The 14,421-nt window shown below is 46.8% G+C and overlaps 1 protein-coding gene across 2 annotated transcripts; it reads right to left on the bottom strand.

Annotated features, from left to right (window-relative positions):
- Positions 1 to 1,273: 1,273 nt before the first annotated feature.
- ATP5F1A (ATP synthase F1 subunit alpha) lies at positions 1,274 to 9,152 on the bottom strand. Of its 2 annotated transcripts, none has more exons than XM_040984969.1 (12): positions 9,017 to 9,152; positions 7,602 to 7,680; positions 6,583 to 6,752; positions 5,461 to 5,568; positions 5,136 to 5,302; positions 4,797 to 4,945; positions 4,422 to 4,573; positions 4,089 to 4,313; positions 2,610 to 2,717; positions 2,343 to 2,487; positions 1,647 to 1,797; positions 1,274 to 1,494 (listed from the first exon to the last, which is right to left on the bottom strand). In XM_040984969.1, exons 1-12 carry the CDS (start codon positions 9,074 to 9,076, stop codon positions 1,413 to 1,415), a joined length of 1,596 nt encoding a protein of 531 aa, XP_040840903.1. In that variant the 5' UTR covers positions 9,077 to 9,152; the 3' UTR covers positions 1,274 to 1,412. The 2 variants fall into 2 exon arrangements, with proteins under 2 accessions (XP_040840903.1, XP_040840902.1); XM_040984968.1 differs by having other exon boundaries at positions 5,395 to 5,568; positions 9,017 to 9,151.
- Positions 9,153 to 14,421: the final 5,269 nt, after the last annotated feature.

A 14,421-nucleotide genomic window follows, 5' to 3' on the forward strand; every position in this document is an offset into this window, starting at 1 on the left:
TATTTTTTAAAGTAGGAAAAAATTATAAAATCACCACTTTACAACTACAGTGTTTATAACTGTTCTAGGGAGGTAAACAAGTAATCATTTAGTGAGAGGTCCTTGGCCATCCAGGACAGTCAGTTTCAAAGTAACATTTCAATTACAAAAAAAGAAAAATCCTTTCAGATATCGGGCCCTGCTGGGTCCCCTCCCTGCCAGGAGCATTCATCTACACAGGGTTATCCCATCCACTAGGTATCCACATTTCACTTTAGGCAGAACCTATACTTCTGACATGCTGGGGCGCTGGACTAATTACTTACAAACTCTGTGACCTACACAATCTGGGGACTGCACCAGTCCCAGGACTGGTTAGATCCTTTCTGTTGCAAGACACAAAACTCAACTCGAATCCATTTAAACCAAAAGCAGTCATTAGCTCACCTAACTCAAAGACCCCAGCCATCAGTGGTTTCCTGCACTGGGACTCAGGGCTGCCGCAGGTCACCAGCACCTGTGTGCTTCTCTGCCTGTCGGCTCCACAGCAGCTGCACCGTCCTCCTCCTCAGGCTCCACGTGGAGCTCCAGGAACTCGCCCTCCAGAAACGGAACCTTGCCTGGGATACGGGCCACACCTGAGTCCAGCACTGACATGCCACATCTCTTCAGGGCCAGGGGCACAGGACCTGCTGCTTGGCTTCAGCCCAGGACACAGCATCCAGAAGCACACGGACTGAGCAGGGCCAGGAGGGTCTCCCAGGTGAAACACGGAATCTCTTCACCAAAAGGATACAGGGCTGGCGGGTGGCAAAAATAACCCATGCCCACTATACTCCCTATATTTCCAGATTACACCTAATGCCAACACGGCTTCATTTTAGCCTACTGCCTCTACTTTGTAAACCTGTACACTGTGTTACTATGCCAAACACCAGGCAGTTGTAAAACAATGGCAATTAGTGTATCTAAATATAGAAAAGAGGGCAGCAGTTAGCTCACATTCCATACAGGAATGCCTGGGTAGTGGTGATGGTTCAAGCTCAGTCTCCCACACCCATCTGGGATTGAACGTCTGGCCCCCAGCTCTAGTCTGGCTCAGCCCCCTGTGGGCATCTGGGGAGTGAAGCAGTGGGCTGAGTATTTCTGTCTCTGCCCTTCAAGGACTGCAGACTCCTGCCACAGCACACCCTTGAATTAAGTGGCCCTACCCAATGCTCAAGTCAAACGGGTTTAGAAGTGCATTTACCCTCCTTGAACATAACTTAAGTTGTTATAAGCAACACAAGAGAAGTCACCACGCCACATGGAATCTTTATTCTTAATGTGATTTCTGTACATGAGGAGGAGAGCAATCCATTTACAAATGGAATTAATTTTACTAGAAGAACCAATAATAAAACCAAACCAGTATTTGATGTGAATCCAGGAGTTTAAGCTTCAAATCCAGCCAAGAAATTTGTTACAATCTCCTTCAGCTTTGCATCCGATTCTTCCGAGATCTTCCCATCAGCTCTATTTGGAGATAAAAGCAGATGATGAGTTCTGACCCAGAGAAAATATCACAGCTAGCCCAGCTACAGAAACAAACAAACAAACAAACAAACAAAAACACATCCCCAAAGTCAACTGTCTGTGGACAAAGAGGCCGTCGCCTGCGTCCATACCTGATGTTGCCCAACAGGGCCTGGTGCTGGCTGACAACATGCGACAAGAAAGCATTCTCAAATTTCGTGATCTTGCTGGGCTCCAATTTATCAAGATACCCCCTCACGCCCGCGTAGATAACAGCCACCTGCTCTTCAATGGCCATGGGAGCTGGGCAAGGAGAGAGTCCAGTGAGCTGCACGTCCACCATGTCACCACAATCACCGCATTTGGAAAAACTGACTTTTCCTTCCACCCGTTGCCATGATCTCATAACCACGCCCTTTCACATCCTGGGCACTCCAGAACACTACTGGCCACTCCTTCCCACCTCATTCCCACAAAAAGGAAGTGTAAATTCAGTATATTCATATTAGAATGTTTAAGCATTTGATTACAAATAACTCACTGCCATTTTTGGCAAAAACATAGTAAAATTTACTTAAATCATGCAAATGCAACATTCATATAAAGGGTAGGGAATCTTGGAAATTTTTATTTCTTAAAAGCAAGGTTACCTATGTAATAAATCTTCCAGCTGATTCCTAACATCTATATTCATCACCCTACTTTCAGTAAAGTGCATCCAAAAGGCAGCAGGTGCACTTGAGAAAGGGTCACAGCCCATGGTACGGCCTGGGCTACGGAATGCAGCTTTACAGGCCAAGGACAGCCAGCCCACCTAAGGAACTTCATCACACCAACAGAGAACTCACAATACTGTCCTTGCTTCAGCAGCTCGGTCAGGCGCACTCCGCGGCTCAGGAGCTGCTGCGTGGCAGCATCCAGGTCGGAACCAAACTGCGCAAAAGCTGCGACCTCACGATACTGCGCCAGTTCCAGCTTCATGGTGCCTGCCACCTGAAACATGGAGGACCGTGGGATTCTCACTCTGTGACACACGGCACCATTCAAACACAGTTGAGAGATCAAGGTTGTAGTCCCACGCTACCCAACTCCCTGTCAAAGGGGTCTATAATTACCTGTTTCATGGCCCTGGTTTGGGCAGCAGATCCGACACGGGACACAGACAAACCCACATTAATGGCAGGGCGGATGCCTTTGTAGAACAATTCTGTTTCCAAGAAGATCTACAATGTGAATACATGCGCTAGTAAGTTTAACGCAAATTCGTTTCCAATTTAAGTCACTATATCAAAAACTGAGTAAGGAAGAACTGTAAGTACCTTCTAATGATAGTCACCCAAATCTTTTCTGTCCCCACAATGTAGAGAAAAAAAAAGATTTAGAGAGAGCTCTGAACAGCTGTTTCCTCAAACAGCAGTGGATGGGCCAAAGGAGAGAACTAGGTTTCCCACGCAGTAAGAAACCCATCACTACTGTGCCCTAGGATTTCCACTGTCAGGAGCCAAGACTGGGCATCAACTGAGGTGCCACTATGTGGAACACGGCGGTTCAGCCAGCGGACTCTAGGTACAGCTCCTTAAGAACCATTTTTAATTTGATGGGCAGAAAGACAGAGCTCCTTTAAATCTATGCAACTCAACCAGCTCATATACTCTGCCTAGCATTAGTAGGTACGTTATGAATAGAGGAAAATAGGTTAACACTGCAATACATGCAAGTGAATATGACTTCTGACATAGGCGTCAAAATTATCTAGAATGGTAGCGAGTATAAATCTACCCAGAACGAAGCATGAAATGCTAACTGGGTAACAGGTATGGGGGGGGGCTCATTATTTATTTCTTTTATATACATGTGAAATTTCCCACTAGGCAGGCAGGTGGTTGGCACAGTAGTTAAGCCACCACTCAGCATGCTTGCATCCTGAGTACCGGGGTCCAAGCCCCGCTCCACTTCCAAGCCCAGCTTCCTATGATGCACACCATGGGACACAGCACTACTTGGGTCCTCCTTGCCACAACACTGGAACCCTGAATTATGTTCCTGGCTTCAGCATGACCAGACACAAATGAAAATATATCAAAAGTAACTAGTTTTGGGCCTGGTGCAGTGACTCAGCAGCTGAATTCTCATCTTACATACATCCCATCTGGGCGCCAGTTGTGTCCTGACTGCTTCATCTCCCATCCAGCTCCCTGTTTGTGGTCCTGGAAAGCAGGTGAGGATGGCCCAAAACCTAGGGACACTGCACCCAAGAGGGAAACCCATAAGAAGCTCCTGGTCCCTGGATTGGTATTGGCTCAGCTCCGGATGTGGTGGCCACTTGGGGAGCGAACCAGCTGATGGAGAATCTTCCTCTCTGTCTCTCCTTTTCTCTGTATATCTGACCTTGCAATAAAAATAAGTAAATCTTAAAAAAAATCCAGCTCTGGCCATTGCAGCAATTTGAGAATGAACTTTGGATAGATCTGTCCCTCTAATTCTGCCTTTCAACTAAAAACAAATGAAAAGTATCTGACAAATCTGCACATAATCACAAGTCTCAACCAATTCCTAGAAACGATTTTTTTACATTTTAACCATTGAAGTAATACCTGTCCATCAGTGATGGAAATGACATTAGTCGGAATGTAAGCAGACACATCCCCAGCCTGTGTTTCTATGACTGGCAAGGCAGTCAAGGAGCCACCACCAAAAGAATCGTTCATTTTGGCTGCTCTCTCCAGCAGCCGGGAGTGCAGGTAGAAGACGTCACCCGGGTAGGCCTCACGACCAGGGGGCCGGCGCAGCAACAGCGACATCTGGCGGTAAGCGACAGCCTGTGGCACAGGACAGTGTTGTCAAATTCACCTGCTACATGTAAGCCGCTTTTGTCAATTACAACTGCAGCTGAAACATGCAAACTACAAAGCATCTATTTTTTTGACCTGTTTGGATAAGTCATCATAGATGATCAAAGCATGCTTGCCGTTGTCTCTAAAGTACTCTCCCATAGAACAGCCAGAGTAGGGAGCCAGGTACTGAAGTGGGGCAGCATCAGACGCAGTGGCCGACACCACAATGGTGTACTTCATGGCATCTGAAGAGAAAATGAATTTTAGAAGGTCATCAACATCGTGTTTTCAAATGTGAGATTACTATGATAAATAAAAGCGTTATTTTAAGCGTTAAAAAAAATTAAGAATTAAGTAGTCAAATAGTTTCCACTTTAAACAAACCAATAAACCCTTTCCCGTTTTACAGTGCCTGTTGACTGAGAAAGCTCAGCTTTCATTAAGGTGATCTTTTCAGATGACGAATACCTGCATCGGTCAGCCTCTTCACCAGCTGGGCAACGGTGGACCTCTTCTGGCCAATAGCCACGTAGATGCAGTACAGCTTCTTCTTCTCATCAGAACCGTCATTGAAACGCTTCTGGTTAATAATTGTGTCGATAGCAATGGATGTTTTCCTATCAAGAGAAAGTATCCAGAAATCTTACTAGTTTACAGGATTTACCAACTAAAACTTCACTATCAATCCCCCTCTCAAATGCTATATCCCCATTACAGCCACTGTTCTTTACCACTGGCACATTAAACAGTAATCTTGCCAAAGAGCAAATTTCAGTTACAATTTTCTAATATGTGTTGAGTTTTTACCCGGTCTGTCTGTCACCAATAATCAGCTCACGCTGGCCACGACCAATTGGCACCAAGCTGTCCACGGCCTTAATGCCAGTCTGCATTGGTTCCCGCACCGAGATTCGAGGAATGATTCCAGGGGCTTTCAGGCCCACTCGCCTGCGAGTCTTGGAGCCAATTGGGCCCTGCACAGGAGACAAGAAAACATCACGCTTAGATACTCCAGCTTCTGTGTGCGTTGGGAGCTGTGCCCACACCCACTCAGCAGCACGCCTACCTTTCCATCGATGGCATTTCCAAGGGCATCCACCACACGCCCCAACAGCTCCTCACCAACCGGAACATCCACGATGGCACCCGTCCTCTTCACAATGTCTCCTTCCTTAATGAGCTTATCATTTCCAAACACCACAACACCAACATTGTCAGGCTCCAAGTTCAGAGACATACCCTGGACGAAAGAAAACCAAACATCCACCAGGTTGGAGGCACTCGCCCTCGGACACCAAGACATGCCAGGAAACAGGGCAACACACCATCTTTCTCATCAAGTTTCCCCTAGAGCAGTTGTCCAACAACCAACCTCCTTTCATGAAGACTGTTTATAAGCTAATCTAAATTCACCTATTTGAAACATAAAGCAAAGAACAGAAACAGGGAGGGAGGAAGACTATCTTTCATCTACTGGTTCATTCCCCAAATGCCCACCACAGCCAGCACTGGGCCAGCCAAAGCCAGGATTCCATTAGTCTAACTGGGTCTTCCCACATCAACTGTGGAAGCCCACGCTCTTGAGCAGAGCATCCTGCCTCCCAGGATGCATCAGTGGGAAGCTGGATAAGATGTGCAGCAATAAGACTTTTCTTCCTTTCAGAGATTTTTTTTTTATTAGAAGGTCAGATATAGAGCGAGGAGGAGAGACAGAGGAAGATCTTCTATCTGCTGATTCACTCCCCAAGCGACCATAATGGCCACAGCAACCAGTGCTGCACTGATCTAAAGCCAAGAGCCAGGAGCCTCTTCTGGGTCTCCCACGTGGAAGCAGGTTCCCGGTGCTCTGGACTGTCCTTGACTGCTTTCCCAGGCCACAAGCAGGGAGCTGGATGGAAAGTGGAGTTGCCAGGATTAGAACTGGCGCCCATATGGGCCAGCATGTTCAAGGCTAGGACTTTAGTTGCTAGGCCACGCCACCGGGCCCTACAAATTACTTCTTAACCAATTCCTACAGTACAGCCAATCTGCCTAATGAAAATATTTTAGTTTCTCCTTTTTATAATCTATGATACAGTCAAGGAGGAGAAAAAAAAAAACCAGAATATATGATCTTGACTGTAAATGATACAGTAAAAAAAGAAAAAGAAAAATTGAGACAAAGTCTTAAAAAGTCTGATATGATATTGATCTGTAAATGCTATAACAGAGAAGCATTAACACTAGAACATCCAAATCTCATTTCAGAAATTACCTTTAAGCCAGAAGAGAACTCCACCATCTCTTCTGCTTGGACATTCCTGAGCCCGTGCACGCGGGCAATACCATCACCAATACTTAAGACCCGCCCAGTCTCCTCAAGGTCAACGGAGGTATCGGCTCCAAGAATTCGCTCTTCAAGAATAGAGGACATTTCAGCAGTGCCTGTTAAAAAAAGGGACAAGTCAGTTCGAAATGAGCAGAAGGTCTTTTCAATACCTGCTGTCTGCGGGCAGTTCGGCCTAGGGGTCACGACCCCTTGGGTCCCACATGGCAGTGCCATTCCTTTTCCTAGCAGGTGATGGTTTAAACTCCCAACTCCTCCATGGTGTGCGAAACAGACAGGCACAGACTATCAGATGTAGAGTAGCAGCTGCTGCCTATGAAAAAAACCTGCTGACAGAATCACTTGCTTTTTTTCCTAACAGCTCTTAAATGAGGGGAAAAATGTAAATCTTTCAGGGTGCCTGCGCAGGAACACGGCAAGCTGATCCTCTACGTGTGGTGTTGGCATGTCATAGGGAAGCCCCTTAATATGTCACCTGCTCCCCTTCCCATCCAGCTCCCTGCATATGGCCTGGGAAGGCAGCAGAGGATGGCTCAAGTCCTTGGGACCCTGCACAAGCGTGGGAAACCCAAAAGGAGCTGTAGGCTTCTTTCAGCTGTCTGGGGAATGACCTAGCAGATGGATGGAAGATCTCTCTGTGCCTCTCCTCTCTGCAAATCTGCCTTTCAAATGAAAACAAAATCTTTTAAAAATAAATCTTATCTAAATTAGAAACAATATTTTGCTTTGATCCAAGGGGCATTTTTAAAAGCCATGCTAATATCAAAAACAAAAACGATATAAATATTGCAAAAGCTCGATAAAAGAACCAACCAACAGACGTTAAATGGCACTTTACAGTTTAGAAGCCAAGCTCTCTAGTAACTAAAAATAAGAAGAACCCCGTCCCCACGTGCCCTGACCAGGTAGTGGTCACACAGTCAGGTGGTGCACACTGAGGAACTCACCAGTCTTCTGGAGCCGTGTGTTGGAGGCGTGCAGGTTCCTGGCTGCGACGAACGATGAGCCCAGAGCATTTTTGGAAACCTATTGAAAGGTTAGGCTTAAAGCTCCAATCTTAGATCCACACAAAGGCACACTTGCTTTGAGTACACTACTGGTTAAGCGAAGGAGCAGATTTAAAACACTCTTGCCGAAAATCTGAGGACCATTGTGCATTGTGCAGTTCTTAGTGCACAACACGGACCTGTAGTCTATTTTAAGAAACAGTTAGCATCGAAGTTTCTTCTCTTCATTCAGATCCAGTTACTTTGAGGTTAATGCCACCCGTGTTGCAAAAATTCTCAATAACATGAACGGTTTCTTACTGAAAGGGTAAACGCTAACATTTAGGTTAGGGTGGAAAGACGACAATGCAGGCATGCAGGTTTTTGCTCAGGGCCTTCAACCCCTGAACCCCGCAACAACCTGGTTCTCCTTCCGCCAAGCCGCCTGGCTGTGACTGTGACTGGTTCCACTAGCCTGTACAGCAGCCAGGTAAAAACTGCTAAGAACGCCATTTCTGCCAAGCGCCCTCGTGTTAGAGCAGCAAAACAGCCATTACGTTTCCTTCACCTGTCAGATACGAGCTACTTTCCAGACAAATTCAGCAAATGCAAATGCATTTACATGGATCTACACGATATGTTCGCATTAGCAAGAGAGATGAGCCCTACAGGGACTTTTTTCGCCCAACCTTACATGGTATGTTACTTAAGATTTTCCATCACTAACATGTCCTCAAAACCCCAGCCGGACAACCCCAAGGGCGACCGCTTTGGAAGTGTCACAGCACCGCCCAGAGGAGCGACATCGGCCACATGACACAATTCTCCGCGTGCCGGGGCTGTTTTCACCACCGCAGAGTACACGACACTACGAGACCTCCTGCTGTACTTGTCAAAAAAAAAAAACACCTGCCTCCACTCCGTGGCCCGGGACTGGTCTCCCAGCACAGGTGAGACGCCCGGACCGGCTGACCTTCGTCCAATGTCAGCCGCCCTGGCTCGCTTCAAGCACAGCACACAGCAAGTCCACTGACCTTGAGCGGGGCCGAGCCCCCGCACTGCACAAGCAGGCCCTGCAGCGCCCCGGCCCTGACCTTCACCCGAGGCCCCTTCCCGGGCGCCCGAGCCCGAGGTCATGCCCTATACCCGCGTCCAGGGCACGGGCTCCCTGGCACCTCTCAGCACGGCTCCGCTGGCGGGGCCCGGTCTCGGGGCTCCCCTGCACCCCGTTCGGCCCAGCCCCAGCAGCCACCGGAGCAAGATGGCGGCGCCCGCCACAGCCCCTCGCCCTCCCTGCAGAACGAGCTCCGGGACGGCGCAGCCCTGCACGCCGCAGCCCCGCCGAGCCGCCTCCCCGGCCGGCCCCTGGTGCTCACCAGCCCGGCCCGCCGTGGGAGGGCGCGGGCCACGGCCGCGGCTACGCGAACAGACAGCATCTTGGCAGCTCCTCCTCGGGTGGCTCCTCCGCAGCCGCAGCCTCCGACTGACTGGGACAAAATGGCCGTGCAGCTAGGAAGGTCAAGGCGGCCGGCCCAACTGACCCGGAAGGACAGCCCTCCGCTCTTCACCACCGGACGCGAATCCGGTCTCGGTGTTTGGATGTGATTTTATTCGTTGTTAAGTATTATTTTTCAGTTTAAACCTCACAATGAATGATTACACCTTTGCCAGCTTCGGCTGCGAAATTGGTTATATATATATATTTCAGTCTTTCCGGTCGACCTTGATGGTGCCCTGGCGACCACGTGATTAGCGACCGGTGCTAGGCGACGTGGGCGTCACCCCGGGTGCTGACTGGCCCTTGAGGGGTTCGGAGTGTTGGCGACGTTCAGAGATTGTGTTGTAGCGGCAGTCAACAGTATAGGGGACAGTCACCTGCACGCCCGCCGGGTTAGCCCTAGGGAGCAGCCACCCCGCCGGTCGCTGACCCCAGGCCAGTACTGAATTTCTGACACAGAGTTCTCCCTAACCTGATATACAGCCAAGTTAGAGAATAACAGCCCTTTCAATTATAACTCAAAAAGATCTGTGTGTGAATCTGACCAGGTTGTCAGGGAGTCTGAATGTTTGCCAGTCCAATGGAGAATGATCCAGAATTAGAGATGTCACTCCAGGCCAGACTAGGGCTTGAATTGTCCTCAGCTGGCTATTATTTTTACAACATGGGGGATTCTTGCTTTTTCTTGTGGAGTGCTTTCTATACCTATTAAAAAAAAAAAATATGTAAGGAGGATTCTTTCTCTCCACACAATTTTTATTATAACAGTTGAGGTTTTTTCATATGCACTGTGTGTGAATGTGTGTGTGTGTGTGTGTGTGTGTGTGTGTGTGTGTGTGTAGGAGAGAGACAGACTCTGGATTTTGTGATGGGGAAATTATTACTACTGCCTTCACATGTAGCTGTTCCAAAGAGCATCTTTGAATTCTAGATATCAAATCTTGGCTTTCAACCAAAACCCTCTGGGCTGAGAGAATTGCCTCCTGCAGCTTGCTGGCAAGTGCATGGTCAGCAATCCCCTTCTCAGACATCCTACTTTTCAAGGTGAACGGTGAGTCAATATGGCAGTCCTCCAGGGAATCCAGGGTACAGCTAGGCTAACAGAAAAAAAAATGTATATGGTTTGTAAAGAAAACAAAATTATATAAGCCATATTGTGTTGAAAATGGACAAAGATTTTTTTTCCCATACCCAAAGGCTGCACAAATTTATCTGAATTTTTTTTTTCACTGAGGCAAGATGCTCTTGAAACAAAATAGTAAAGAAGCCATAAAACATACTATTGATTAGCTCATCAGAATCCTTTGAAGATGGGCTGGTGTTGAGATGCAGACCAGGAAAACCACTGCATGAGAGGCATCCTGTAGAATAGTGCCATTGAGCACAGATGTTCTCTTTCCCATGAGGTCCTGACTGGGACAGTAGCAGATGTTGGTCTAAGAACTGGGGACCCTGTCACTCACTTGGGAGACCTGGATGGGATTCCAGACTCCTGGCTACGGCCTGATTCCTATCCAGCAGTTTGTGGCTATTGGAAAATGAATCAGAACCTGTAAGATATTTCTATTTCTCTATTTTTCAAAGTAATAAATTTTTTAAAAGAATCCTTCCAATGGCTAACTCCTCACCTTAAAGTGTCAGGATCCCATATGGGCACTAATTCAGGTCCAGGCTGCTGCACTTCCTACTTAGGCATAAGAAAAGCAGTGGAGGATGACCTTGGGAACCTGCAGCTGCATGGGAGACATGAAAAAGCTCCTGGCTGCTACCTTTGGCACGGCTCAACTCAGATCATTGTAGCTATTAAGGGAGTGGATCAATGGGTAGAACATATTTCTGTCTCTCCTTTTCTCTGTGATTTTACCTTTCCAATAAAAATAAATAAGTCATGAATAGGGCTCAGCGCGCTGACCTAGTGGCTAAAGTCCTTGCCTTGAACTCACTGGGATCCCATATGAGTGCTGGTTCTAATCCAGGCAGCTCTACTTCCGCTCCAGCTCCAGCTCCCTGAATGTGGCCTGGGAAAGTAGTTGAGGATGGCCCAATACCTTGAGACCCTGCACCCATGTGGGAGACCTGGAGGAGATTCCTGGCTCCTAGCTTCGGATTAGTGCAGCACCAGCCACTGCAGTCATCTGGGGAGTAATCATCAGACGGAAGGTCTTCCTCTTTGTCTCTCCTCTCTATGTATCTGCCTTTCCAATAAAAATAAAATAAATCATGAATAAGTCATGAATAAATAAATATGTCTTAAAAAAAGAATTCTTTGGGCCTGATACGATAGCCTAGTGGCTAAATCCTCATCTTGTATACATTGGAATCCCATATGGGCACTGGCTTGTGTCACAGTTGCTCCACTTCCATTCCAGTTCCCTGCTTGTAGCGTGGGAAAGCAGTAAACGATGGTTGAAATCTTAGGACTCTGCACCTGGTTGGGAGACCCAGAAGAAATACCTGGCTCCTGGTTTCAGATTGGTTCAGCTCTGGCCATTGCAGCTACTTGGTGAACCAGCGGATGGAAGATCTTTCTCTCTGAATCTCCTTCTCTCTGTAAATCAACCTTCCAATAAAAAAAAAAAAAAAAAAACTTGGGGCCCAGCGCTGTAGCCTAGTGGCTAAAGTCCTTGCCTTGAACATGCCACGATCCCATATGGGCGCCAGTTCTAATCCCAGCAGCCCTGCTTCCCATCCAGCTCCCTGCTTGTGGCCTGGGAAAGCAGTTGAGGACGGCCCAAAGCCTTGGGATCCTGCACCAGTGTGGGAGACCCAGAACAGCTTCTGGCTCCTGGCTTCGGATTGGCGCAGCACTGGCCGTTGTGGTCACTTGGGCAGTGATTCATCAGATGGAATACCCTCTGTATATGTGACTTTGCAATAAAAATAAATACATATTTTTAAAAAAATCTTTAAGAGTAAGAATTCTTTGAAAAGAAAGTCTTAACCATTTTAAACAAGTATCTAATTTAACCGAAAGACATTCAGTGCTAAGCCTGACCAGTTTCTTGTTAAACCTCACAGAAGCTTGAGCACATGATCCTTTGAGCTATCTTCTTTTTTTTTCTTTTCTTTTTTTCTACAATAACTATAAAAGGTTACTAGTGGCAGTTTGTGAACTGAAACACTCACTTGAAGCCAGAACACTAGCTCTGCTACCTAAGCTTGGTCAAACTATCGAATCCAAGTTTGCACATTTTAATGGAAAGTGGGCAAAATGAGTCATGTTCACAATCTCACCAGGTTCCTGCAAGAATGAAACAAAAATGCAGGAGAAATTTGTGCACTGTTGTATAGTTTCTCATACAAAGTTTTGGTAGCTAGAGGAAACTTTATAAAGATGTATTTATTTTGGCAATACATAACAAGCACTAGGTAAATATTAGCTATAAAAAACATGTATTTATTTTCATTGGAAAGGCAGACTGGCCAAGAGAATGAGAGACAGAAAAATCTTCCACCCACTGGCTTACTCCTCAAATGGCCACAATCGCCCGAGTGGAGCAGATCCAAAGCCAGGAGTTTCTTCCAGGTCTCCCATATGGGTGCAGAGTCTCAAGACATCTTCCATCCTCCACTACTTTCCCAGACCATAAGCAGGGAGTTGGATGGGAAGTGGAACATCCAGGACACAAATTGGTGGAGGATTAGCCAATTGGGCCGTCGCACCAGGCCCAAAGGAGGGAATTTTAGGGAAAGCAAGATATGAATGGATGGATGCCTGTATTCTCTTTCAGTTGCCCATGATGCCCAAAGGCAAGATCAAGAGGAAGAAGGTGGCCTCAGTTCCTCCTATGGAAAACAAGCAGAAGGCCAAGGAAGTGGTAAAGTCTCTGAGAAACAGCCCGAGAATTTGGGCATTGGACAGGATATACAGCCCCAAAGCCTCATCCATTCTCTCACATGACCTTGCCGTGTCTGGCTGCAGCACCCAAGAGCCATCCTAAGGGGTAACCTCTTGAGGTTAGCCAGCCTATCCAGACCCCAGAACCCTGGCCAGCCACTCAGCTACTGGAGCTGGCCCAAATATCCACACCGGAGAGGACACGGCAGAGGCTACTGGGCAAGACCAACAAGAAAGTTTCTGGCCAATGGGATGTCCCCACCCCACTTGTCCACTGAGTGGGGTCACCACTTTGGAGCAGTCAGGTGGTCAGGCTGGTGCTGACTGCCTACGACATGGGCTCCTTTGTGCTGGCTGTCTTCTTGCCTGCCCTGGATCATAAATGAGGGTTCCATTGATGCATCATCAAGGGAAAGGCCCAGCTGGAATGTCTGGTCCATTGTAGCCTTCTGGCAGGCAGATGCAGAAGACAGAATGCTCTAGCTGAGCTGGTGGAAAACATCAGGACCAGCTATAATGACAGGTAGTGACAAGATCAGCTGTCGGGGGCAATGTTCTGGCTGTAAAATCTGTAGCCTGCATTGCTATGCCATAAAAGGTCTGGGCTAAGCAACTCACCACATGGTTGAGGTAAATGCATGCTGTTGAGTTTCTTGGGTATAAAAGTCTTCTCAAAGAAAAAAAAAAGCCTCCTACACACTTAGCTTGTTGGCAGTGGGAGCTGGTGGGTAAGATTAAGGCTGCTGTATTTCATACTGCCAGAATAAAATGAAAACGTCAATTGGATGCAGTCTATATGATAGAAATTGGTTAACTGCTGCAGGCCAGCTGCAGCCACATTCGAAGATCCAGAAGGGTGTGTGGAATCAGTGAAAATAAAAGACACGGACACTGTCAGTTGGAGCCCTCTTGTAACAGCTCGAGAAGCTGTCCTTTTATTTACTCAGACACATCACCAGCCTCTGCACATTTTATTATTATCTTTAGCTTCAGAGCTAAGCTAGCTTGCACAGATGTTCGATTAATTAATTTTTACTTCATGGCCAAACAGGTGCTCTTAAAGATGATTCTGTAATTTAGTATAATCAGTTTCTTCAAAGCAAGCCATTATTCATTCTTCAGTAGTAGCCATTGGGTAACTGCTGGGACTCCAAGGCCAAGGCATATATGGTTACCTACTAATTAGTAAAACATTCTCACTACATTCCTGTGTCTGTAACTTACCTATCACTTAATGGGAGAAACACATCAAAAGTGAAAAGGCATAAAGATCCAAGACAGAAAGTTTCAAACATTAAATCCCCCTACAACTATAGGCTCTACAACCTCATAAACAGTCAAACAATAATAAAAAGCATATCTCTATGATATTAGTAAAATCACCCTATAATTCCTCTAGTCAAAACAATGATAAAAGCGGCAAGGACAGGCTAACATTTAGGGTC

This window comes from Ochotona curzoniae, unplaced genomic scaffold (assembly GCF_017591425.1).
Source record: "Ochotona curzoniae isolate NIBS_2020 unplaced genomic scaffold, NIBS_Ocur_1.0 contig_43, whole genome shotgun sequence".
NCBI classification, from domain to species: domain Eukaryota; kingdom Metazoa; phylum Chordata; class Mammalia; order Lagomorpha; family Ochotonidae; genus Ochotona; species Ochotona curzoniae.

Excerpts from the sequence above, each read along its gene's own strand:
- ATP5F1A (XM_040984968.1), bottom strand. The coding sequence starts at position 9,076 with ATGCTGTCTGTTCGCGTAGCCGCGGCCGTGGCCCGCGCCCTCCCACGG. Across the intron at positions 4,946-5,135 it reads ATTGGTGACAGACAGACCGG|GAAAACATCCATTGCTATCG; the intron begins GTAAAAACTCAA and ends TTCTCTTGATAG. Across the intron at positions 1,798-2,342 it reads GCTGAAGCAAGGACAGTATT|CTCCCATGGCCATTGAAGAG; the intron begins GTGAGTTCTCTG and ends CTCCTTGCCCAG.